Below are 27,365 nucleotides of genomic sequence, written 5' to 3' on the forward strand. Positions count from 1 at the left end.
CTACATTCTGCAAGTTCCCACAGAGCTCTCACTTAGAATATGGGTTTTTTTTAAAAAGAATTATTTATTTTATGTATATGAGTACACTGTTGCTTTCTGCAGACACACCAGAAGAGAGCATCGGATCCCATTACAGATGGTTGTGACCCACCATGTGGTTGTTGGGAACTGAACTCATGATCTCTGGAAGAACAGCCAGTGCTTAACCACTATCCATCTATCCAGCCCTAGAATAGTGTTCTTAATTTTATAAAACCACTGGACCCCAAAGTTATTTTAGACTTTTTAAATGAAAATACAGACCCAAAGAGAGTGAGGGAGCCCATTGGTGGTAAAAAGAGGATCTTTCTCCTTCTTGAACCCTTTCCCAGTAACTTGCAGAATAAGATATGTACGACTCGGCCAAGCCTTAGCTATCAGGGTCCCTCTGAGTGAAACATGTGGAGCCCAGGAATCGAAGTAAAAGCAAGAGGAATTTATTGTTCTAATGCCTTGGGGTAGTCCCACACCTGAAGGAGAGGCCGTGACCCTGGTCAGCCTGTTCAGTGAGTTTTTACAGTTTCCAGGGGCAGAATAGAGCATCAGCCACTAGGCACTATATGATGGGCAGAACAGTCTTTTAAACTGATTGGTCCTTAGGGAATGAGGTAGCAAATGCTTCCCTTATCTGCAGGGGGCCAACTGTGGTTTTTCTGAGCAATGTAAGGAGCCCCTCCCTAACCTCTCTCTTCCAGGGAGGGGTGGAATTTCCCCAAGGTGCTGAGCTGATATACAAAGATCTTCAGATATACAAAGAACGCATGTGAATTTGTTGCAAGGCTTGTTGGAGTGTTGTAAGTGGTGGGATGGATTTTAGTACCCTCCCTACCCTCCATCATCCCTCATGGGGTAAAACATGTTAAAGTACAGGCTTTTCTGTGTCTGACCTTGCTTTGAAAGACACAGACACCTTTAGACCTTCAGGCACTAAGCTGGACAGATTCTGGGCTATTCTACCCTGACTACAGTCAGGTTACAACTCTGGCCTACTCCCCAGCCATGTGGCCCATTCCTGCCATCGTGCTTGGCATCTCTTTCATTGTTCCGATGGCATCTCCCTGGGTCCCACCTGAGACCCCCCTTTCTGGAAGTCCCACCTTTTCCTCTCCTGCCCAGCTATCTGTGTCCAATCAGAAGATGGTGGAAGACAATGTTTTTTTTTGTTGTTGTTGTTGTTTTTTTCTGTTTTTTTTTTTTTTTTTTTTTTTGATTTTCGAGACAGGGTTTCTCTGTATAGCCCTGGCTGTCCTGGACCTCACTTTGTACACCAGGCTGGCCTTGAACTCAGAAATCCGCCTGCCTCTGCCTCCAGAGTGCTGGGATTAAAGGCGTGTGCCACCACGCCTGGCGAGGACAAAGTTTTACCAAACACTGAGTCAGGAGAGGCTTCACAATAATGACAGGTTTACGGCAGTAACTAAATCTCTGGGTACAGAAATCAGCATTTGAATGCACAATGCACAAAAATATCCCTCAACAATGTGTGGGTGGGAGGAATACTTTCATAAGCAACTTGAGGTGGTGCTGAGCAGCAAATCACTAGCCTGCCTCTTAGGGACAAAGTTCAATCAGTGCTATAAAAAAGATGCTGCTGAAGGCTGTCTTGGAGGTGCTCCCCATGCCCCTACCCACCCCCTCAGTAACAGAGACACTCTGGTCTTTATTCTGGAGATAACACTTCCATTTCTAAAACAGTTCAAATGCTTCATTGATAACAGGGAGGTGGACTTTAGGACCAACTGAAGTAAGGGAGCCTTGGTTCTGTCTTAGTGTTGGGTGACTTAGGCGCTTTAAGGTGGCTGAGATTTTTCTGTATCTGTTAAATAGAGTTTGTTACGGGATTAAAGGGACAGCACAGATCTAGAACCTGGAAAACATGAAGGGTATACAACCAGGGAGTGCAGGTTTTCAGCTGTCGAGGTCCAAGGAGCTGGACACGTGGTTGACCCTAAGGAGAGAAAGTGAATGGTATCAGAGGCTCCATTCCTCCCTGAGTATTGTCATGGCTTGTGAGTTCCACACACCCACTGGGGGAGAAGGAATAATGGAAGAGTTGCCGCTAGCAGATCTGCTTTGGGCATGTCTGCGGGGCATTTTCTTGATTGCTATTTGATATAGGAAGGCCTAGCCCTCTAGGAAGTACCATCCATGAGCAGGTAGACTTGGGCTGTAGAACAAATGAGTTATGTTGACCTGTAAGCAAAAACAAATCCTTTCCTCCCTGTGTTTGTTTTCTTAGTCAGAGTTTTTTTTTTTTTTTTTAATCACAGCAACAGGGACAATGATAATAATGATAATAATAATAATGAGCTGCTGCTACACTTGTCAGTCTTTCTAGCATAAGTAGTCAAACTCAAGTTTCTCTTGCTAAAAAGGATGCCCTTGTAAACTACAAACAAACTGCATCTCTATGTGCCTTCTGAGGGGGAAGACGTCGGACAGGTAGAAATGAAATGTTAGCCTTCAGGGACTGAATCCTGGCTCTCTTTTCTTCTCCACCCCTACTATTTGTGAAACTGAGCAAAACAAAGTTCCAGTTTATCTCAACTGTAAAACTGGGACAATAACAGTTTTCAAATCAACATTTAAGGAGGCATCAACGCTTATCTGGGGATTCTCTGAGTCAAGTGTCCTTGGGATTATCTTTATGACGCACTGCACACAGAGATGGCAGGAGCTAGACCTCCTGGCAGCCCCTGGCGACTGGGTTCAGTAGTGCTAGCCTGCAACATGAGCCTTAATAGTTAGAAACCAACAGTGAGAATTCTCTTATAATGCAGACTTTTACTGATGGCCCTATCTTTCCCATGGCAAGTAGGAAGGCAAGGACACATTATACACATTGAAAATTGGGGCTACAATGCCTCTTCTGGGTGGTCTACAAAGGAGGCCCATGGATAGAGAAGTGTAGTCAGTCAGTCTTCATGATGGGTTTGAGATCAGGCAGGAGGTATCTTGTCTCTTTACAACTCAGGAACAGTGTTGCTCAAAATACAAAACCCGAAGCAGAAGGGAGGAGCCATAGGGTCAGACAAGGACCCTAGGTTACCATAAGTTCTCTCACCTCGCTCCCCATCAGTCAGTAAATCTCCAACAAGGGATCATCCATTGTCTTGGCAACACCTCTGAAGAACCTCTTCAGCCTGGAGGCCGAGCAGTCCGTGTCCATCAAGGGTTAAGGGAGGAAGCTGTACTTCCTTCACGATCACCTTGAAGCATTTCTTCTTCCATATACAGAGTGGCTGGTGGCAGGCAGGCGGACGGGCGGGTTGGGGAAAGCCGGCCTAGGTCAGGGAAGAGGCAAAGTTTTCCTTCCTGGGCGCGAAGGAGGGGAGGCGGCGTAGCGCGGGGCTGCGGGAGGCCGGTCGCCGAGCGGCGTGGCGCGGCGTCGCCAGCGTGCTCCTCCGTGCGCCCGGGCGCGGCTGGTGCTCCTGCAGAGGGAGCTGTGCGCCCGTTCCGGCGCCCGCGCGGCGACTCCGCTCCCTCTTGTCGCCGCTTGGGCCCGCCCGCCGGGGAGGGGCTCCCGGCCTTGCCGACAGCGTCTTCCTGCTTGGCGCACTGCCCCACCGTGAGTCCGCCCGTGCACGCCGGCTGTCCGCTCGCCCGCTCGCACGCCGCCCTCCGCCGCAGTCCGCGCCCAGCCTCGCCCGCACTTCCCCCCTTCAGCCCGCGCCCGGATCCGGCCATGCTGTCCTTCCAGTACCCCGACGTGTACCGCGACGAGACCTCCGTGAGTACCCCGCTCTCACCGCGCCCCCCGACCCGCGCCTCCCGCAGCTCGGTTCCCGCAGCCCCCGCTCGCCCCGCGCCGCTCCCCGGCCTTTGTTTGCGGAGCCGCCCGGGTCGCGGGGCTCCTCCCAGCCTGAACCTAGCGGGCGGCCTCGGCCCACGTGTCCACGCCCGTGGTCAACGCCGCTCGGCCCCAAGGACAGACCCCCCGGGCAGGCATGGGCATCTGGGGCCAGTGGGCAGCCAGAACGTACCCCTGTGCTTCTAAGAGGAGAAGCAGTCTGGCTTAAATATGGTGGTAGCACCAAGTGTATGCTGGTGTGTGTGCGTGGGAAAAATGATGTAAGATTTGAAAACAAAAGCAAACTTTGAGAACTTGGAATTTGCAAGTCCTTAGAGTTGAAGCTCATTCATTGCGCTTTAAGGCTGTGCTGTCCCGAATCGGGTGCCTGACGTTGGCTGCTGGGATGCAAATAAGGGAGGCAGTGTTGGGGAAGGAGCAGTGGGCCCACAGTGTGCTGGGGCCAGTCAGGTTCGCTTAAGAAAGGAAGTTAAGACGGGGTGGCCTTTTGCAAGGAAAGTTTTCCCCGCTGGGAGTTAACTGTTTACCTAAGCTGCAGGTGAACTGCAGGTAACTTGAGACCCAGGTAGTGAAATTCAGAAGTGTGTGTGTGTGTGTGTGTGTGTGTGTGTGTGTGTGTAAAAAGTAGTTTGGGACTTAAGTGGATTGAATCCAAACATTAGGACCCCAATTCCTGTAGTCACAACCTGGTTTCTCAGGTTACTTAAAATAGAATCAAAGTAAAAATATTTTTGTATAATACCATTCTATTTTTTTTCCTGTTTACTTTGATCTGGTTCATGACAGAAAATGTACTCTGAACTCAGCACATCACACATGGAGGTAAAGTCTCAGTGTTAAAGACCTTCTCCTTTTCAAGTGAACGTCCAAGTATCTGTGCTGCATTAATGGGTGACCCCTGGGAACCATGTTCTCAGTTGGTTTAACTGCTTGCTCATTGAATTCATCTTCAAGGGGACTGGTTAACTCCCAGACAACCTGAATGCTGTTGTTGGTGGCCCTCACTACCTGGGTGACATTGGGCAAGTCTTACCTGTTGTGAGTTCATGTGTGAGGCCCCCTTTTATACATGGACTATTAAGGCTGACAGGCCTTGACTTGTCATCTAGATGGCCGAGCTCTGCCGTGGGCCAGGTACAAAGATGTGAAACTGTTCCGACTCTGAGTCTTGAGTGTCTTTTCGGTTTTCAGGTTAGCATATGTACATGTATATATGTTACCAATAATATGTATTATACCTGTGTGTGTGTGTGTGTGTGTGTGTGTGTGTATAACTACCATTTTGTGGCTTTGATAAATATAGTCTTAGGATTTTCTTTTCTTTTTTGGACCCGGTAGTTGAGTGAAGGTAGTGTTGGCTCTTGCTTAATTTTTCCTTACTCCAATCTGCACCAGTCTTGTAGTTTATCAGTACTTAACAGTTCCTGAAAGGGTTAAATAGGGATTTTATGAAGTTTTCTAAAAGTTCACACACATCTGTGAAAGGAGTGTTTAAAATTTAGTATGCCCTGTTCCTTCTCACTGAAGGTCTCCTGATACCCCTAAGCCTGTAGTCTTGGTGAAGGAGGACCAGTCAGGTCTAGCCTCTGGTTTTACTGAGTACTGATGTTGACTTGATAACCTACCTTGGTGGCATTTTCCTACAGCGGGAGTTCTTCTACCAGAAGGCTTGACTTCATATTGGCTTGATTGTAGCTTTTGGATGGTTGGCCCCCTGTAGTATATGCTGGAGATTTCTGTAGTTCTGTCTCTCGGCGACCATCTTTCAGCCATGTTTATATGCGTCCCCTGAATATGGTATTTAAGCATGAAGCTCTTGTGTCTTCATGAGCAGAAAATGTCATGTACTGCCATCGCCTATTCCATGTCATAGTTATGTATCTAACAGGTCAGGGAATTTAGGCCTCCTACAGGACACTCAAGCCCTCATAAAGAGGTGCTGAGTGAGAGGAGAACACAGAAAAGGATGGGCTAATTTCTGTCAGGAGGAGGAAATAATTTTCTAATTGAGCTTGGAGTTGTCTGGCTAAGGGAGAATGGACGTTCCCGACTCTTGAGGTGAAAATAAAGCCATGGTTGTGCAAGTCCGAATAGCTATAAAATTGAATTGGCTTGTGGGATGCAGGAAAACCCTCATGACCATGCCATCCACAGAAGGTCAAGCTGGGAGACAGCTGGGAAGAGACACAGCTCCTGGCTTGTGGGGTCCTGGCTGCTGCGGTGTGCACCAGTCTGAGCTCCATGGAGAGGCGCAGGAACAGCAGGAAGCAGAGACGTGTCTTATCAGGCCTCTCACAGCCTCTGGGGAGGGCAAGGGTGGTTTCCCAAGACTTAAATCATGACGAATTATATGTATGTAACTATTCATAGGGTGTAGCTATGAGAGTCTACTAAAGTAGTGTCTAATAGAGGAGGGCAAACTAGGAAGAGGACCTTGTGGGCTGTGACTCTGGATTGACAGTGGGAGCATCCTAGCGAATCCGAATTTTGTCTTGGTTAGTGTCTTCGAGGTTACTAAGATTTCTGCCAGATCTGGGAGGACAGAGCTATTTGCATCCTATTATGGACCATTTTGGAGTCAGTCTGGCATATAATATGGCTTCTGAGTTTGAGCCTGGCCATCTACTTGCTGGGGTACACTTGGTCAAGCCTATATACCTAAGGACATAGAAGAATGACGTTGGGGTCAGCCACAGTGGTGCTGCACCCTACTTATTAACCTCCCCCTCCTTGATCTTGATTGCTTTAGCTCCTTCTGGCTTTAGTTTTCATTATGTCACAGCAAGGGTTGGATAAATTAATATGAATGATATCTGTGGCATGATGTTAACTCACAGTTTCCTGCCTGTGCATAATAAATCCGCTGACCTTCGTTCTTATTTACCTTGGAATTTGTGTTTTGCAATCTGTAACATGGAAATACCAATAGGTTTTTTTTTTTTAATTATATAAATCCACCGTTTTTTTGTATAGCACAGTTGTGAAAATTCAAGAAACACTCATCCTAGTAACACTGTCCCCTAGCTGTGGAGGTGCCAATCCAGTTAACTTGTCCTTGTGAGAAGTTCAGCTTGGGGGTTGCCCAAGGACATTTTTAAAGTGGTCTGGACTCACGGCTTCCTGGCTGGTTTGACTGCAGACTTGCCTCTCAGTGTGGATGGCTGCAGGCATGTCGCTCAATCCTGTGCCGGCCAGAGCGCCTGAGAGGGCCTTCAGAACTGTGATTTCTGTATTGACAGCAAAGAGAAAGTCCTTATTATAAGCCTATTAGATATCCACTCAGGGTGTCAAATCAGAAAGACTTGTTGGAGAAGAGAAGATCTTAAAGTGCTTTGATTGAATGGCGCTCAACCAAAATTGAGTGATCAAGGTGGGAAATTGGCTTTTATGAAGACCCTTGAGGAGCAGGGTTAGTCTGTTTTTAGGCCTCTTGCTCAGGTCTGTCCTTTGTATAATGAAGCCCTTTCCTGCTCACCCAGCCTGTTCTATGTGTCCTCTATGTCTCTCAGGTGGCTCCAGGTAGGGAGGAATGCAGACAGCCAGGTGGTATAGGCAGGGGACGCTGAGGCTGCCTTTTCCAGGAGAGTTAGCCCTCCTTGGGGACTAGCCCTAGCCTCCGGCTATTACTGCATAAAGCAGGGACACAGGGTAGAGATCCGTGTGTGTGATAGAGATAACTTTCCTGCAGCCGATTACAAGCAGCCACACCCAGTGTTCTAGACTAGACTGGAGAAGCTGATAATGGGGTTAGTTAACCAGATTAATCTTGACCCTCTTCGTGGAGAGACTGTGTAATGGTTTTTACGTTTAGATTGTGTCTTCAGGCATGATCTCAGAGAGTGGTGAGGAAGAGCAAGCCTGTTTGTTACTTCTCTCAGCCCTTCCCTGGTCTGTGAGTCCAGGTCTTGGACTTTGTACTGCTCTCAGAAACCTCTTAGTTGGGAACTCCAGAGGGTCCGTCCATGCAGGCTCCACCCACGCCAGGCCTTGTCCTTTCTGCTAACAGTTTCCTTTCTTCAAGGGTCAGAGTGGTCTAAGTGGATGGCATTTGCACTGCCTTGCTAATGAAAAAGACCATCTCTATAGCGGTACAAAAGAGGCCGGGGTTTGAGCATGTGCCGTGGTGTGTAGGCCAGCTTCTGACTCAAAGCAAAACTGATCATCTACCATGCTGTAGGGAGTTGATTTCATCGCCCAAGCTCAGCGCACATGTGTGGCAGCTCCCTTCCAGAGGTGTCCTTGTGTGCCCACCCTATTGTGTCCTTCTGTGTAAACCCCAGCAGGTCAGTTCTGAGCTTCTTCAGCCCAGCAGCCTGTCTTTGTTCTGTGCTGTACAATCAGAGCCTTTTCCCATCCTGACCGCTCATCTTTCTTCACCACCAAGCTAAAGCATTCTTTTCACGTAGAGTGGCTTGACACCTTTGAAAACCTGCCGACTTTGGTTCATGTGGTAATTTGGGCAGACATGTTGCCCGTGAGCCAATTAGTATCTTTGTCTGGACTCTCCCATATCTCTGTCACATATATACAATATATATATATTTTTAATTCAGTGTGAGTACTAATTACTTAAGACCTCATTTTGTCTTTTTGCAGGTGCAGGAGTATCATGGACATAAAATTTGTGACCCGTATTCTTGGCTTGAAGACCCAGACAGCGAGCAGACTAAGGTAATTCTGGTTTGGAGTCGATACGCCGCCTTAGTGACCCCATTCACCTCAAGATGTTGGTAGCCTCGGCTTTTCTTCCTGTGTTTCTCTGTATTTCTGCCTTGGGACAGTGTGTACCTGTAGGTACCCCAACTTTTTGTCAGATGTTTAGGGAGGAAAAAAAGGAGCAAACGCATTTAGTCCCCAGAGTAAATGTGAGTAAATGTGGCTTGTCCTGCCACTGATGAACAGGGTACTTGGAGTGGAAGTCCTAGAAGGGATGAAAGAAAACAGATTATACTAGAGACCAGTGATGCGAGGGATGACGCCTTAGGCCACCCAGGGATGGAGCAAGAAATGGAATCCAATGCTGGTTTTAACACAACAAAGAAAAAAATCTAAATTGTAAATATAAGAAGATTGTTCTGTTTTGTTAAAAGTCAGGGGCAGAGGGAAAACTTAAGAACATAAAAGTTTGTTTTGTTCTGGAGAAACATTTTCAATGGGTCAGCTGAAGTCTCTCTCCTTAGAGAAGTTCTGCTCAAATGCTGGGGGCTGTGGGCGCTGGTCCTCTGTACAGTGGAACTCGTCAGATATATGTATGCTAAGTGGTTGGGTTTCCTTGGGAAGGACTACTGTCTGTCTGTCTCTCTCCCTGTGCGCGCTTGCACGAGAGTGTGTGTGTGTGTGTGTATTTATGCGTGCGCGTGTATTTGATTTTGTTTGTTTGTTTTTTGAGACAGGGTTTCTCTGTGTAGCCTTGACTGGCCTGGAACTTGCCCTGTAGACTAGACTGGCCTCAAACTTAGGATCAAAGGCATTGCTACCACACCTGACAGATTTATCTTAAATTCCTCACCTCTTTGAAGTATAGTCTGTCTCTCTCTCGCTCTCACTCTCTCTCTCTCTCTCTCTCTCTCTCTCTCTCTCTCTCTCTCTCTCACACACACACACACACACACACACGCAACTTTGTACATGAGAACATATGTACTGGGGCTGGGGAAACGGCTCATCAGTAAAGTGTTTGTCACACAAGCTTGAGGACCTGAGTTCAGATCACCCGGACTCAGAAAAATCTAGGTGTAACTCTACCCCCTGTGCTGGTGAGGTGGAGACAGCAGGATCCTGGGGGTTTATTGATCAGCCAGTTTAACAGAATCAGTAGACTTCTGGCTTCCACATGCACTCATATGCATACACGCACACACCCTCTGCATATACATGAACACACACACACACACCACGAAGGACTGTTTCTAATATGCTCTTTGTCCTGGTTAGTCTTTGTCAACTTGACATACCCTAGAAGAGGGAGCCTCAGCTAGGGAGTTGCCTCCATCAGATTGGCCCATGGGCAAGTCTGGGGGTTGTTTTTCTTGTCTGTTGATGTGGGAAGGCTCAGCCCCTGGGGGTTGGTACCATCTTTAAGCATGTGGGCCTGGGCTGTTTAAGAAAGGTAGTCGAGTGAGCGAGCGAGCCGGGAAGCAGCATCCTGCCTGGTCTCAGCTTTAATTCTGCCTCTGGGTTGCCGGCTTGAGCCCCTGCCCTGGGTTCCCACAGTCATGACTTATACAACTCTTTTCCTCCCCAAGCTGCTTTTTGTTGTCGTGTCTGTCCCAACAACCTAGAGCCAGTTAAGAAATACCATTTCACAAGTGTGAATGTCTTAGAACCTTAGCACGTATCCCCCCCCCCTTACACTTTTTTGTAATTAAGAAGAAAAGGCAAGGCGCATGCTGTCCAGGTCATTTTTCAGCACGATCTCGTTATCCTGTATTAGTGTCTCATGGGCCCACAGCTCCATACATCAATCTGTGTTCCCTGGAGAACGGAATTCAGATTTCCAAATCTGCTTACATTCTCTAGAAAGCCCCAGCCACTGCAAGTGGGATCTCTGCTTCAACAAGGCAGGGACTGGCGTAGACTCTACTAGAGATGTGGCAAAGGAGGAGACTTTTTTTTTTCCGAGACAGGGTTTCTCTGTGTAGCCCTGGCTGTCCTGGAACTCACTCTGTAGACCAGGCTGGCCTCAGAAATCCGCCTGCCTCTGCCTCCTAAGTGCTGGGATTAAAGGTGTGTACCACCATGCCCAGCTGGAGGAGACTGTTCTAACCAGAGGTCTTGGCTGGCTGTCATCTTCCTCGAATCCCACAAATGGGCTTGCCTGAGCTAGCTTCACCTGTCCTGTATGCCGGAATCTCTCTTCTCCTTCAGCCTGGTTCTGTCAGCTTCCTTCCTGCCTGCCCTTCAGTCCTGGATCCGCCCTCCTCCATCAGCAGCTCTTGTCTGCAATCCTCCGTTCTTTGTCCACTTCCCCTCAAGAAAGACAAACCCCTCACAGTTGAGCATGAGTGTGACAGCAGACTTCAGCATTTCTCCTAAGAGTTTCCGGCACATCCTCTGGAAAACGGCCCCGAGCGAAGGTGATGGTTTCTTTGCCTGAAGCACCAGGTCCGTCCTGGGTTTCTCCAGCCTCTGATGCTGGTTGTCCAAGTAAAGTAGCGATCTCACCCTGACCAGCTGCACGTCGTTTGTTGATAAATGCCTGCTTTGCTGTTTCTCTGTTCCTAATGACTGGTCCTGTGGATAATAAGCCACTTATTAGTGGATGCCAAGCTTCCGCTTAATAGGTGGAACTTTGCTAATTAGTGATGTTGGCCCTTGATGGATGCTAATGATGCCTTTTTATTTTCATGGTTTAGATTTATTGTACGCTTACAGTGCATCAGGCATTTTACTGAGAGCTTTGCCCACTGTATTGGGTTGGATTCTTGGACTCTGAAATAGATGTTGTTTTCCCCCCCTGCATTTTACAGTAAAGAACTTTGAAGTACTAAGTGTGAACTAAGTAACTTGCCAAGGTCACCTTCTGGTGTATTTCCAAGAGTGGAACCTGTTAATAGTTTTGATTAACAAGATTAAAACAGAGAGAGAAAGTTGATGCTGGGAAATAGTGGTGCACGTCTTTAATCCCCTACACTCAGGAGGCAGAGGCAGGCAGGCAGGTGGGGTCCTGAGTTCAAGGTTAGCGTAGTTTTATAAATGGAGTTCTGGGACAGCAGGTACTACACAGAGAAGCTCTGTTTTGAACCATCTCTCAAAACAATCAAGAAAATCGAAAGAATAAAAGAAAATAGAGACTTTGGGATTGTATGAGCTCTGGGGAAGCTGACTGTGGGAATGTATCTGTGCCTGTGCCTGCCAGTTTCTACCCCTACACTCTGCTCAGACAGCAGATGTAGCTGTACCCCAGCTGTCTGTCACAACTCTTTAGACCTAGCTTCCAAAGGTTTGCTTTCTAAACGGGCTTGGTACTGACACGGTCTTGTGTCTTACTTGGACATGAATGGGTTAAATTTTTGTTTTCAGATTTAAAGGGAAACCAAGTAGACTATGCTTCCTTCCTTTGGGTGGGTGGGTGGGCACAGAGTCCTCTGTGTGTGTCTATCTGTCTGTGTCTGTCTGTCCTGCTGAATCTAATATTTACTGAGTTGCTTAGATTGCTCGGCTAACAAGCCCCAAGGATCCTCCTGTGTCTCTGCTTCATTAGCATTGGGATTTGGGATTACAAAGCATGGCGGCACACCCAGCCTTCTATGTGGGGTGCTGCTGATCTACACTCAGGCTCTCATGCTGTCAATGCCAAGTGTCTGTTTGATAGCAGACAGTGCAGACTGTAGCTCACACACAGCTTAGTGCATAGTCTGCAGCTGAGCACGGGAGGGAGACCTCACTGGGCTTCTGTGAGGCCCCGCTTGGCCTGCTGACCATGGGCCTCCTAGTCTGAGAGCAGGTGGCCCTGGAGAGGAGACAGATGTCCACTCTGGGGCTGTCCTGTTAGCGGGTCAAAGGCTTTGGGGCCTGGCTTCAGTCAGCTACTTCCAGGGGTGAGAGGCCTGTGGGCCCAGAGGGGAGGGAAGGCACCTAATGGAGTTGAGGACAGCAGTCACTGCTACAGCTGAACAAGCTTGGCTTCTCGGGGTAGAGGCTTCCATGCTGTCTGATGTTGGTGTTCCATGCTTGTTTGTGTTGGTGTCAGCGAGGACAGGAAGTAGAAGACACTTTAAAAAGACGAGGCTTCTCACGTTGTCTTGGAAATCGCATCATTCCATCCCTCTGGCTTCAGTTTTGAGACGTGTTTCCTGAAAAGCAGCTTCACCTCACTGTTTGGCTTGCCCTGCTTGTGCGCTTCTGTGGCTGCCTGCACCCCACCCCACCCCAGGTCCTGAGTCCTCTGACCTTGGGAAGGAGCTCTGCCACCCTGTCCTGTTTTTGTCTATGAGTGTCCCTGCCCTGGCAGAGGACCTGCTGAGCCTCTGCTACAGTAGATGGGTTTTATGCACAGTGAAACCTCATTGGTGTAAATGAGACAGCAGGCAGCCAGGGCAGTCTTCAGCACGAAATGCCTAAGACTCCCTGAGAGGTCTGCAGCCCTGCCCTGTGATTTGGAGTCCGGTCCCAGTAGTCAGCCTGTGCTTCCAGTCACTCTCTATGCCGGTCCACAAGCAAAGCTTCCGTATTCCTAGATGTGCTTGCCTCTCTCATCTGTCACCTGCCCCAGCTCGCCTTCCTCAGTGTATAGGCAGAACTTGGCTCAGGGTGACGACTTAACCTTACGGTGAGGGAAGCATTGTGCCCCGAGTGTGAGTGGCAGCAGCAGGTGGGTGTAGCTTTCCCTCAGCTAATGATGGAGTATAGGGCTGTCTGACCATAGCAGCAGCTGTGGCACCAAACTAGCCAGCCACAGGCCTGTCAAAGTCAACCACCAAGACTCCCCAGTGTATCGCGTTGCTAATACTGTGGTATCCGTTAAGTTCAGCCTAGTAAAAGCATTTTCAACTTGTTTTGTTTAAAACTTTCCGTGGGTTTGTCAGGCTATAACTAAGTTGAGGAGCTTCTGCAAACCACTGTCTTCGAGATCAGAGGTCAGTGTCTCCAGAAATCTAATGCCACGTTGGGGGGGGGGGGGGCTCTGGTTGCTTGTATATCCTGTCAAGGGCTCCTCTTCCGCTTGGCTCTGCCTGGCCTCTCAGGCCTTTGGAGATTGTGTCCCTTGTTTTTATCATCTGGGAAGCATCTTGGGTCACTACAGGAGTTATAAACTTGAATTTGTTGTCCAGGGAGCTGGTAGTAGTCCATAGAGACCTTTTATTGCCCTCCCAGACTGTAATGATTTTATCATTATTCCTCGGGCTTGGTTTGGTAGCCCTCAGGGCTAGATTAAAGCATTATCTACAGTCTCATTCTCTTTACCCTGTGCACCCTTTATCCCCGCACCCTTCTAACTGACTCCTAGAGTTGGTACTGAGTTACCGAAGGAGATGTGTGTGCATAGGGAAAGGAAGTGTTTATAAACCTTTCAGGGGAGAGCCACTTACATTCTGATTGTCTGTCAAGCCAGGCTCTGGTTTCATCAAAACTCCTGGGCGCTGAGCACTTGAGGAACCAAGTGTATAATCAGCTGCGGGTATCTGATGGCTTTTTCCTCTTGAGAACTGCTCCTGGCAAGCAAAATGAGAGGAGCATCTCGGTTTCCCTTCTGTTCCTGAGAGAGTTCTTAACTGGAACCAGAAAGAAAAAATCAATAGAAAAGATTGTATGAGTTGTAACCCTTTCTAAAAAAAAAAAAATAATAAGATAGAGCTGCCATTTGTCTTGGAGAATATCGTGTAGATTTTCTTCCCTTAGAGCACTGTGAACTTTCTCTTCCCTTTCTCCTATTGACTGAGCTGTTAAGGGTAGCCCCATTACACTTGCTGGCAGGGAGGTGAGAGGCCCAGAGATACCATATCTTCTTCCTTTGCCCCAGTGCCTCTCCTTTCCTTGTCTTGGACATTTAAGTAACCCAGTGTTTCTGTGAGATTAATAATGCCACGGGTAGACCGGTGGAGGATGGATGTTAGGAGATGAACACCCTCTTTCTTAGGCTCCTTTCCTGTATCTGCTAAGCTCAGTTTTCCCTGTGCTTGCTTTGGCTTTAGCTTGGCTGTCTAATGTTAAACCTAGATGTATGTAAGAGGACTTGCTGTTTGTATTAGTCTGGCCTGGGTCTACCTCAAGCAAGAGCTTTTCCTAGTGTGGTCCAGAGCCAGGTGAGCAGGGACCTCTCAAATGCATCATCCCACCAGGCACCTGTGGTGGTAGTTACAGCAAAGCCAGTGGGCTGGAAGCCTGCTCAGAGGGATTTCAGAGCAGCGTAGTGCTAGTGGAATTGGTGCTTTAAACCACGAGGTTGCCGTGAGTGCTGACGGGGGGAGCTGAGGCACACAGGTACTCAAAGCTGTCGGCTGGCTTTGGTTTACTGTGTTCTTGGCAGACTTCATGACAAGTGGAGCTATCTGCCTTGTTCATCCAGTCTATGAAATATATATGAAATATATGAAATTCCGTGTGGTAGAATGGAGTATTTGCTAGATGACCTAGATGTTGGAAGGCATAACTGAGCCCCTGGCTTTATTTGTACTTCTATGACCAAAGGAAGCTATTAAATTTAGCATTCATTTCCTTTGTGACAGTTCAGGGGTAACATACTTGCTGTGCAATCATGAGAGCTGGGGTACAGAACCCCAAATTTCACGTGAAAGCATAGCGGATATGGTAGTTTGCCTGTCACCTCAGTACACCGAAGGCAGAGAGTCCCTGGAGCATCGGTTCTCAGCCTTCGGTGTACTGCGACCCTTAGTACAGTTCCTCATGTTGTGTTGACCCCAACCATAAAATCATTTTCATTGCTACCTCACAACTGTCATTTTCCTACTGCTATGGGATGTAATGTAAATATCTGTTTTCCGGTGTCTTAGGTGACCCCTGTGAAACCTTTAGAGGGGTCTGGACACACAGGTTGAAAACAGCTGCCTCAAGATGGTTAGCTAGACCAGGTAAATCAGTGAGCTGGATTCAGGGAGAGAGCCTGCCGAAATAAATAGAGATCGATCAAGGAATACATCTGACGCCAGCCTTTACACACACATGCACACTTGCACATGTATACACAGGCTTGCCCAGACATATGTGAACACAGATACACACACATACACACACAAATAGAGGCCAGAGTTGCTCATCCTTTAGCTGTGAGGTCCTGACACCCATGTGAGAATGTGTACCTGAAACTCCACTGAGCATCCACAGTGAGTAAAGCAAGATCCACATGAGCACTGCGGCTTACAGCGGACCAGTGGACCAGCGGACCAGCGGACCAGCCCTTCTTTTAGTCACCAGATCAGTGTCCAACTTTAAAGACTCTAAATTCTCACCTGAAACACCTAGCAAATTTTTCTTTTGAATTCTTGATTTTTCGCAAAAGGACACATTCTTTTTTTTTTTTCTTCTTCTTCTTCTTTTTTTTTTATTATTAGGTATTTTCCTCGTTTACATTTTCAATGCTATCCCAAAGGTTCCCCATACCCCCCCCCCCCCCCAATCCCCTACCCACCCACTCCAAAGGACACATTCTTACTCTCGATCTCTACTCTGGTACAACCCACTTGAAAACACAGTTTCGGTGTTTGAAAGCGTGGCAGCTAAACTGGGCCAGTGGTCACCTCAAAGCTGTTTGGTGCCTTCTTTTTAATTGCTACAGTGTGAACCACGCTGGCAAAGCTGGCCTATGCAATGTACCCATTCATTAATGTCTCCTGTCCGGACCTGGATGGAGAATTACACTGTATGTCACCCTATCAAATGGAGACAGAAAACGCTTTAGGTAAACATTCTGCCACATATCACTGCAGCCTCCAGGTCTTCTGTCTCCTGTCTCTCATTACCTCCCGTGGGATTGTGCAGCCTAAGCTCCGTCTGTAAACATACTTCAGCTGGGTCTACACTTGACATTATGTATTTAAGGTACAAATTCCTTTTGATGCTTGATGGCAGAGTTGTCAGAAGTATGAGGAAGTTGCTGGCACCCAGCGATTCCTTTCAAGTACTCCATGCCTGTTGGTTTTCTTTGTCCTTTTCGCACTCAGAATTTGAGAGCAGTTACAGGGATGGACCCCAGGCCACACTTGGAGCAGGCAGACTTCAGTGAGGACCTCTCACTTTGTACCCACCACTGCTAAGGCTTTTTGCAGTGATTCAGTCCTGTCTCTTGTTCAAGTAACTGTGCCCCCAGACGGTCTTGGTCAGCCAAGCTGTGGACAGGTGCTTGCCTCTTGGCTCAGGACAAACAACCTGGAATTCCTGCTCCCTTAGAAAGGAAGGGAAGTAGATGAAAGCTGCTCTGGAGGCCGTAGGCCCTCTGGGCTCTCACCCGTCTCCTCCTGTCCCTCCCCTTGCTCTGTCTTCAGCTCCTGTATCAGCTCTTAGGTTGCATATGCTGTGCCGTGCCGTGTGTCCGAGTGGAATGCATTTGTGACTTGCACTACAGAGAGGCTGCCTTGAAGGAAGCTGACTTGCATCCTGAGTGGAAGCTTGGACTCTGGTCTTTTTTGGTTACTATCTAAGAAAGCTCCACAATAGTGAAGCTGCCCCTAAGGCACTGGTGAGACGGCTGAAGACATTGCGTTTTTCCTGTTTTCCCTGTAGCCATTGACTCAGGCTTCTGCGGGTTTTCTGTGGGATGCTGACATCAGATAACAACTACAGCTTAGTGCTAGCACGAGTGTGTAGTGTGTAGGGTGTCTCAGTCACTCCTCACACCCAAGGAGAAAGAACCAAAACCTCAATGCAAAGATAACTGACTGTCTTCTGTTTCCTTCTGTGTTTAGCTGCTCTTAACCCGTCTGCCCTTCTCCTTTGCTGTGTTTATGGGGAACAGCGCTCATTCCTGGAAGTCACCAGAGCCACTTCTGGTGGAGCAGCTGGCCTTGGTAGAAATCTTCAGTGCCCCTCTCTAGTTTTTATGATCTAGAAAGCCTGGAGACTGACCTGTATGTTGATAGGATGTGGTCAGAGGAGGGTAATGGTACCTTAGGTTTATGTAGGGCCCCTCGCCAGGCACTGTGGCTCCGCTCCTCCTAACCCTCCTTTTATATTAGCATCTTTGTAAATTACAGTGTGTAGGAGAGTAGGGTGGGGTGGGGTCTGTTTTTTCTCACTGGGGAAGCCCAAGTATCGAAGCCCTTGTGGGGCTTCTGGGTGATCTGAGATGTTGAATCACTGAGTCTCTGGCAGTCAGGGGTGCCTCCGGACGGCCTTTCCTCTCATCCATTTCACCGTAGGCTGGTTGTCCATCCAGGGGCTTCCGTCTCCCTTGGCTTGCTTCTTCTAGGCTTTTCTTCCTACACCATTCTTTCCAGCAACTCAAGAGGACTCTACAGGGCTTGAAATCTGGTTATTCAGGTGGTAATATCTAATCATTAAATGAACAACTTTAGAAGTAAAAGCAGGGTTGGATTCCAGCTCCACAATTTTAGTAGTTTGTGTGGTCATGCTTTGAGCCTTTCTAAGCCTCAATTTTCTTACCCTGTAATTTGAAGAAACCACTTCACAAAGATGTGAAAATTAAATGATCAAATGGTTTTGAGCCATTCATTAAAAGCCCAGGCACACAGTGAGCGCTTAGCAAACGCTCAGCATTGATTGTACTTACGGTGGGCAGTTTACACAGCATAGGGGCTACCTGCTTATCCATGATTTATAAGACCTCCTCTGTTGAGCTTCGTGGGACAAGGCCGTATGGTAGGGTTAACTTTTGAGCCTTTGGAAGAGTTTTCTGTCATGTTGAATCATCTGTATTTCTCAGGGAATGGCCATTTTATCAGGGCGTTTTAGGATGCTCGAATGGGGCTGGGTGGATATCACACTCAGTGGTCACACGGTCTGCTTGTATATCTGTGTCCCTTCGAGTTTTGAATATCTGTGTCCTCACTCACTTTTAGTTTGACTAGAGCTTTGGCCAAATGCCTTTTTTTCTTTTAAACAGGAAAAGTAATTCTTTGACTCACAAGCTAGGCTTTTAAAACTGCCTACTCGTAAGTGTCTTACGTTTTCTTTGAAAATGTGAATGCCCAGTTTACTTTGTTTTCCAGACTTCCCAATCAGCTCTGGGATAAGCTCTGGTGAGTCTCTGCTGGTCCTGGCTGACCACTCTCACCTTGTTCAGCAAATTGTAGGCACCTACAGCTGTCCTCTTGATTAGCAGTGAAACCCATGGAAAGGAGCTTGCAGGAGAGTGGCCTTCTGGGAGTTCAGGGGTGTGTGTGTGTGCTTGTGCACGTATTGGGATCAGCCTGATCTAGGAGTTTGTGTGTACAGTGTTCCTGGGAACCTGGCTCTTTGTCCATTAGGCCGTTTTCGTGGTTTCCAGCTGGCTCCTATATGGTTGGGAAAGATAGGTCTTGTTCTTTATGCATCACATTCCTTACAGACTGCTGTCTCCTAAGACCAGGTAGTCTGTCGACCAGTGTTTACCTCCGATATCAAGAAAGCATCTTATTGCCTGCCTGGTTTTGTAGACAAGAATTGGTGGGAAACTGCCATTAAAATGAGCAGTTTTAGAGAAGAATGTCGAGGGCAGACTGCACAGCGTAGAGGCTGTCGCTGTAAGGCGGGTGGCACTGAGGCACCAGTGTTGGGACCCTAGGCCTTGAGTAAGAGTGAGCAGTTGCAGATGATAAGATCTCATGGGGCAGGATTGACCCCTGCTTTCCAGCAGCCATTTGTGTGATCACTGAGTGCCCAGTTGAACCAGATTCTCCTTCTTACTTAGGCACAGGGAGAGCTCTGCATGCCCAGCTATGTACTAAGTCTCAAGCCCAGCCCCATGCAGCCCTTAATTTAAATACTGTGGACTAACTAGATCAAGTGGGCTCTGCCGCTGCCTGTGAGAGTCATGTGGGTGAGACTTCCTTTCCCCAGTGTGCATTTCACACTGACCCTGCATCTGAGGAATAGACATTCTGGTTGGCCAGCAGGGGTCAGGCATTCGTTAAAAGAACTGCCCAGTGGTCAAGTCCCATGAACTTTAATTTATAATCCCCCCCATACATATACACATATACATATATGACACACAATCTTTTTTTGGTCAAGTCTTTTTTTTTTTTTTTTAGATTTATTTATTTATTTACTTATTTAATGTGTGTACACTGTAGCTGTCTTCAGACACTCCAGAAGAGGGCATCAGATTTTTTTTACGGATGGTTGTTAGCCACCATGTGGTTGCTGGGATTTGAACTCAGGACCTTTGGAAAAGCAGTCGGTGCTCTTAACCACTGAGCCATCTCACCAGCCCCCTAATTTGGCCAAGTCTTACAAACTTTCACATCCACACATACACTCACACACACATACACACAGGTACACACATACACATTTTTTTTTCTGTCTACATCTCATGCACTTTATAATAGTCCCTCTCTCTCTCATTTCTTTCTGACCACATCTCATGAACTCTGTGTGTGTGTGTGTGTGTCTGTGTGTGTGTGTGTGTGTGTGTGAGAGAGAGAGAGAGAGAGAGAGAGAGAGGGACAGAGGGAGGGAGGGAGGGAGGGAGCGAGCGAGAGAGAATATGAATGAACAGATGCTTCCAGGCAGGTTGCATGCACAGGAATGTGGAAGCCTGCAGTTGTCACATGTCTTTTGAGATGGTCCCTTACTCAGTCTGCTGCAGGCAGCCGTCCTGATTCCCAGCCCAGGTCCCCCAGCTTGCTCAGGAGTCACTGCACGGAGCCATCTTTCCTGCTCCATGCCTTTACTTTCCAATATACTTACTGTATTTTAAATTCGCTTAGTGATACATTAGTTATTCAAGAGAGGATGTGTCTTCTGTTTCATTTTTTTAAATAGTTAAGATATTTAGGGTTGAATTTTAAATTTCAGTACCAGACTTTTTTGGCCAGGTAATGAATTAAAATTTTAGCTTTGAGTAGGCAATGAACAGTACTAAGAATAAGGCCTGACTCTATAGTCAAACAAGGGTTTCTCTTTCCCTTGATTGCAAAGCAAGCTGATACACTCATTCAGGGAATGACAAGCAGAACTTGGGAGGGAGACTTGAATGTGTTCCTATGAGGCCCCGCTTGGCCTGCTGACCATGGGCCTCCTAGTCTGAGAGCAGGTGGCCCTGGAGAGGAGACAGATGTCCACTCTGGGGCTGTCGTGTTAGCGGGTCAAAGGCTTTGGGGCCTGGCTTCAGTCAGCTACTTCCAGGGGTGAGAGGCCTGTGGGTCCAGAGGGGAGGGAAGGCACCTAATGGAGTTGAGGACCGTGGCAGCAGTCACTGCTACAGCTGAACAAGCTTGGCTTCTCGGCTTCTCGCGGTGGAGGCCCTCTGGCTTCAGTTTGAGATGTGTTTTCTGAAAAGTAGCTTCACCTCTCTGTTTGACTTGCCCTGCTTGTGGGCTTCTGTGGCTGCCCCCCACCCCGCCCCCACCCCAGGTCCTGAGTCCTCTGGCCTTGGGAGGGAGCACTGCCACCCCTGGCCTGTGAATCTCGCTGCCTGTCTTGGGAGAGGAGCTGCTGGGCTCTGACAGAGTAGAGGGGTCCAGGTAAGCATCCCCAAGGCTTCCTGGACTCTCAGCTCTGCACTCTGGCTGGACTGAAGCTTCCTGCCAGGCTCTGCTGGACACCAGCCACTTCCTCCAGCAGCTGATTTATGTGCTAATTATCTTAATTACTGAGTGTCTGCAGGGGATTGAAAGCAAGACCTCCTGGAACACCAGTGTCTTCAAATACCCAGGCTCCCGGTGACTTCAGATCACTAACAAGGCCTAAGACAGAACGCTGTAAATATTGGTTGTCTTGTTTAGGGCCTGGTGACAAGGGAGGGAGTAGCTTATGCACATGCAGTTGTTTTCTCCAAATTCTTTTGGCCCCTGATTCATCGAGTCCAGGTGACGGTGTGGACGGCCATTTGTTCCTGTATACAGCAGGAATTGCTCTAGTCTGTGGCCTGTAAAACATTATCCATACTTGGTGGTGGTGTTTGAAAGACAGGACTAATCTTTCTATGAAAGACCTGCCCCTGTACCCACTGGTCACTCAGCAGCCTGCAGGCCACACCGCAGTGCCTACTCCGCTGTCCTGGAGTTAGTTGGCTCCTCCTTCCCTTGCTCTTCCGTAGCGTGTCCTGTCCCTGATTCATCTCTCTGTTGCATACATATCATGTTATGTCGATTAGCTACAGAGTCACTGTGGGTATCATGTTTATTCACTGATACGAGAATCGTAGACTTTGAGTATGCCTTATTTTAGTGCACTGCATTTTTATTTATACCCCATGTTAGAAAGGCAGAATACATGTATTCATAAGGCAGTCAGTAATTGGATCTGCATCTGCTCCCAAAGTGTGTGTGTGTTTTTAGTTGATGAGTAAAAATCACTTGCATTTATAGTTGTCATTCTATTCTCATGTTTAAACATTGTGAGATGCCTGCACCAAGCTATGTAATACGTGCCCTCACATACTTCCTGTCTTTGTGGTGAGAACTCATAAAATCTGCTCTAAGCAGTGTTGAGGTATACAGAATTGTCATCATATCCAGTCACCAGAAGTTCTCCCTCCTAACTGTTGTTTCCTTTGACTAGTATTTCCCAGAATCTCACCACCAGCTACCCTGACATCTGACTCCAGATAACTTCTGTCCTACTCCTTGTCACTCTAGGTTCTGTCTATGTGAGATGGAGAGCTGTTTGTCTCTGCCTGGCTCTTTCCTCATCGGTCTTGATTGTTTTGTGTATGACAGTATGGTGTGTCGGTGACAACTAGAAACACTCCTTTTGAAGGCATGGATGGTAGTAGACTCTTCAGCCCCCGAACACAGCCACTCTTATCCAGGAAGGTGTGCTCTTATTTTTCAGCTGTGTTAAGAATGCGTGTCCCAGGCCGTACCACAAACGAGGGTGTATGAGCCCGGCGTAGTATTAACTGTAGTCACAATGTGTGTGGCAGAGCTCTGGAACCGTGATGTCCACCTCTGCTTCCCATGGACTGTCATTACAGGTGTGCCACTGTCCCTAGCCTCTCTCAGCTCTGTTTTTAAATATTGTAATAACAAAGCAAGTAAGATGTGCAGAGACTGTCCTGACTTTGAGGAGAACGATGTGTTTACTGTATTGATCTGCAGACTAAGGTTCAGAGACCCACCTGCCTGTTCTCTACCCGGCCTGCTGTCTCTGTCTCTGTCTCGCTGACTTAAACGCTCCTTGAGAGGCACAGAATTTGAACTCCCTTTACCCAGTCACGTCTCCCTATGGCCCTTGTAGAGTTACTGTTTTCCTCCCCGTATCCTTACCCCTGGCTTCTCTTCCCCCAAATAGGTTTCTATCTTTAGGTCAAGAAGCCAGAACTATTATATTTGTACCACCTAGTTAGTATGTGTAATTAAGATAGCCAAGGGCATCCCAGGGAAGCGTTCACAGAGCCCTTCACTGGCCCCATGAAACGGCTTTCCCTGACTTGAAGAAGAGGCATGGCAGCGTTAACATTTGGACACTGTTCGGTTCTGCATCTCAGCGTTTGATGTGGACGACTTCAGTTTTTAAACATCACTCTACTTACATTAGTGGACTAGCCTTTGTGACAAATGTAACAGATGACAAGACTGGAGTTACTTAAAATTCCCTGTTGCATGATTCTGCCTAGCCTCAGGTAACACTTGTGTGACACTTTTATATGGGGGAAAGCCAGAGTATTTCACAGTGGGGTGCGTCTGCTGTGGTCCTTATGGCCGAGGGTGCAGGACAGGTCAGAGAAGCAGAGGAAGCTAAAGAACTGAGCCCAGCAGTCTGTTGGGCAGCCACAGCTCTCAACTCCCTGCAGCCTGACACTGGGATGTGCAGAAAGAAGCGCCCCCTGGTGGAAGCAGGCACCAGCCGGGACCCTCAGCTTGCTGGGAGCCCCACTTAGGTTTTCTTTCTTAGATTATCTTGGCAAGACCCTCCAGAACATTGCCATCAGCACTGCAGACTGATGTGCACTGTGCCCATTCTCTATGTCCACTCCCGAGCCATGCCTGCTTCCATTCCTCAGAGTCCAGCTGTTCTGCTTGGCTTTGTGTCTAACCTGGGCCACTGCCTTGGTTGCCTGAGTGGCTCTTTCTCCACTTTTGCATACCATGGTGTGTTCTCTACCCAAGGGTGAGCTTTAAAAATGATAACATTTCCTGTGAACCTTTGTATTCGCTTCCTGGGCACCCGGCCCTGTATCTGCAGTTGGTGCCTCATCTCCTGCTCATTCTCAGCCTGTTGACCTTCTCTTCCCTGTACCTGACAAGCTCTTCTGTTGCCTACATCTATGCCCTACGTTGCCTGGCCCCTCCCCAGCTTCCGGACCTCCACTGAGGACATTTCTCTCCTTCAGCAAGACCTTCTTCCATGCTTGGCCACTTGAGTCAGTAAATGCCTTCTTTGTCTTCGAGTTCTGTGACAATTGCCTTGTTTGTACATTTCCAAACCAGCGTTGGTTTAGTTGCAATATATGAGAAGGACATCATAGCAGTGTCAGATCGTGGTAGAGCTTTCTACATTTTCAGTTTCAGCCCTTGTCTTATACAGACTAAACTAGCTAGTAGCCAGCAGCTCTGTGGCTGCTCCTTTGATAGTAGCCTCGCTTTGTGAATGGCCTCTGTGTGTTCTTAGAGCTGCAGACTGCACAGCTCTAGGGTTTGTTTTGCATCTGTCCCCAGTAGAATGTGTATCCCGTGGTGGCAAAAAGTTTGCCTCGGTCATGTGACCTGTGCCTTCACAATGGCAAGATGTGTGCTAGTACATGCTAGACCTTGCAGAAAGCCATATGGATGGCGGACAGTCTCACAGGTGACTCGGACCACCTATTCCTTCTCTGTCATCTCCGTATCCACTGTGTGTCACTTTGTCACTTTATCAGGTGACTTTAACACCACATGCTTCTGTCTCCCTGTCTTTGAAGCAAGCACGGTGCTCTTTTCCATATTAAAGTTAGATCACGCTCTTGGACACACTCTGATCTCTAAACTGCTGCTACTGTGTGGATTGTATATCTAGAAGCCACAAGCAGTTTCTGCCTTCGTACTCTCAGTGAGGTCAAATGGGGTCAGCAAACTATACAGGGCCACATAGTCACTATTCTGGCCATCGCAGTCCTGAGGCCCTCTCCCCGTCTCCAGTTCACTCCTTTACCTTTCTTCCTTTCCCAAATCTCCCCTCCCCTCTTTCCTTTTTGTCTTTCCTTGAAGGACTGGGGATCAAACCCAGGGTCTCAAATGCAAACACAAGTGCTCTACCAGTGAGCCATGTCCCCCTAGCCCTCTGCCTCCAACCCTTGAAAAATATGAAAACTCTAGGAACTGGAGTGATAAAGTCTTGCCACACAGCCATGAGTTCAGGTGTCCATCACCTATATAAAAAGGCCGGACATGGCTGCTCATACCAGGAATCCCAGCACTGGGGAGGCAAAAGCAGAATTATCTCTGGGCCTGCCTGGCTAGTTAGTATAGCTGAACAGCATGCTCCAAGCTCAGTGAGAGACCCTGTCTCAAAACGAGATGGAGAACAATTGAGGAAGACACCCAGGGTTGACCTCTGGGCTCTACAAAGCCAACATACATGGCTACTTACTCCAGATAGGGAACTCACAACCAAGTATGGATACCACCAAGGTTCCTTTCATTGGTGTTACAGGAGCAGAAATATCTCAGAGACAGCTGCATCACCAAAGCTCTCCCCAGCATGGGTGACAGCTCAGAAAGTTGGGGACCTGGAGCTCATTGCACACAGCTCAGTAGGTTGGAGCGTGTCCTTTCCAGGTGCCTCAGTGGTCTAAAGCTCTTCCAAGTACCTTGGCTGGTTTCTGCTTCTTCCCAGAAACCAGCTTGTCTGGGCTTAGAGTCTTTGCAGCTCAGTTTATCTTGAGTCGTTTTGTTTTGTTTTGTTTTGTTTTGTTTTGTTTTGTTTTGTTTTGTTTTGTTTTGACAGAGTTTCTCTGTGTGGAGCCCTGGCTGTCCTGGAATTAGCTCTGTAAAGGTCTGCCTGCCTCTTCTTTGGTGTGCTGCAATTAAAGGTGTACACTTCCATTGCCTGGCTGGTCTTACGTTTTGGCAGCTGGGCTCCTCTAAGATGCTTGGCTTTGCTTATCTGGCAGGGAGGAGCCTAGTGAATCTTGTCATTTTCAGGGACTTCCTGAAGAATTTTACCTTTCTGTTTAAAGGGATTCCCTGTAGGGCGAACCTTTTGCACAACACATGTACTGTAAGTAGTATGTGTATCCACACACACACAGCACACCTACTTATTTACATATATGAATATGTATACCCACATAGATGAATATGTATATACACATAAATACCTCAAAGTTCAAGGGCCTTCCAAAAACAGAGCAGGGCAAAATCAGGTTTTTTTGAAGCAGGGTTTGATTCTGTAGCCCAGAGCTGAACAGAGCTTGGGATTGAAATGGCATCTGTAGCAATAAACAGCCGAGAGACATATTTTGAGGAACTGAAGTTTTATTACCTGTTTGAATCATGTTTCTTGAGTTGCATAAACCTTGCTAATCGCTCTATCCATTTGCGGCATCCTTCTCCTTTAAAGTCATAAACATTAATGAGTTTGGCGCTGTTTTCCCCACAGCATGAGATTGTGGTTCTCCATAGCAGGGCTGTGGCTTCTCAGAGGAGAACCCAGGGTTCTCTCTGCTTAATATAGCAGAGCCTGGATGGGCCTAGTAGCTTGGGTGGCACCTAGAAGTGGACTGCAGGTGATGCGGGGTTGTGCCATGTGGCACATTGTGTGCTCAGCTACTTCCTGCCCCCTCTTACCCACCCCCCTGCAGCTTATCTGTCTGTAGGCATCTGATGAGACCCACTGAATATGGTGCCAGTACCGCTACCCCTGCTTCATTCCTAACAACACGCAGACATGAGTTACAGAGGCCAGGCTTGTGCAGTGTTCAAAACCACCTCCCCAGAGAAGGAGAGGGCGCTCAGTGACCAGGTCAGAGTGTACTGTGTGCGTGTAGGAAGACGTCACAGTGAAACCCAGGCTTCTAGACAATCAGTGTATGTAGCTAAAACCCGTAACTCTGCATTACAGGACACAACCGGCTGTAAGAATGGGGTCCTACTCCTGCCTTAACCCCAAGGTCTCCTGATTTCCTGTGCTCCCTTTTAAACCATGATTGTGGGGCTGGAGAGATGGCTCAGCGGTTAACAGCACTGAATGCTCTCCTAGTACCCACGTGGCAGCTCACGATTGTCTGAGACTCCAAACTCTGACACCTCCATACAGGCATACATGCAGGCAAAACATCAATGTATATAAAATAAACATAAATTCAATTTAAAAAATGTGATTGTTGGCATTCTTAGTCCCTGCCACTTCAGTTACACATTTTAGTGAAGTTCTTGGTTGGAGCCGACATAGCGGTAGGTTTTAGATACCATGAGGAAGGAAGGTCATTGAAATAATGCCTAAGTGTTTTCTCCTACATTTGACCTGGGGCTTGAAGCTGGCCCTTTGGGGATTTATAAATATGTATCACTGATGGGATATGACTGAGTAGTGTGGTACAGTGTGTTTGCTAGGAATGTAGATTCAGAAGCCAGATCCACTCCCTCGCTGTATAATGTTGGATAGCTTTTCCGACTACATCAGTGTGCAGCTTTCTTATATGTAACAGTGGCTTCCTGAGAGAATCTGCTTGGGCTGCAGAGATGGTTCAGTTAACCCTGATGATCTGAGTCCCATCCTTGGGACCCATGTGATGGAAGGAAAGAAACATCTACAAATTGTCCCCTGCCATCCACACAGGTGCTGTGGGATGGGCACGCACATGCGTGTGTGCTAGCTTTGAAGTCACTGTGGTCCTCCTGCCTCAGCCTCCTGACTGTTGGAATTACAGACAGGAGCTGTCGTCACACTCAATTTTCCAAACTATGCTTCTGTTGATTCGTGCTAAAGAGTGATGCTTCACGGGGGGAGTTTTGTATTTGACTTGCCTTTT

At 47.7% G+C, this 27,365-nt stretch overlaps 1 protein-coding gene and 1 non-coding gene across 2 annotated transcripts in view; one reads left to right on the top strand and one right to left on the bottom strand.

The window, feature by feature from the left end:
• Window positions 1-454: 454 nt before the first annotated feature.
• Window positions 455-3,514, bottom strand: 2310075K07Rik. Its single transcript, XR_380326.3, has 2 exons — window positions 3,104-3,514; window positions 455-1,987 (listed from the first exon to the last, which is right to left on the bottom strand). It is a non-coding gene; the product is annotated as an RIKEN cDNA 2310075K07 gene (transcript).
• A 95-nt stretch (window positions 3,515-3,609) lies between these two features.
• The window catches only part of Prep (prolyl endopeptidase), a 95,536-nt gene continuing 71,780 nt past the window's right edge, over window positions 3,610-27,365 (top strand). Inside the window, exons 1-2 of the mRNA NM_011156.3 lie at window positions 3,610-3,769; window positions 8,447-8,521. Coding sequence (NP_035286.1) covers window positions 3,725-3,769; window positions 8,447-8,521 — 120 coding nt within the window. The 5' untranslated portion in view covers window positions 3,610-3,724. The remainder of the gene's footprint in view (window positions 3,770-8,446; window positions 8,522-27,365) is intronic.

The sequence above is a fragment of the Mus musculus genome, chromosome 10 (assembly GCF_000001635.26).
Source record: "Mus musculus strain C57BL/6J chromosome 10, GRCm38.p6 C57BL/6J".
Taxonomy (NCBI): Eukaryota; Metazoa; Chordata; class Mammalia; order Rodentia; family Muridae; genus Mus; species Mus musculus.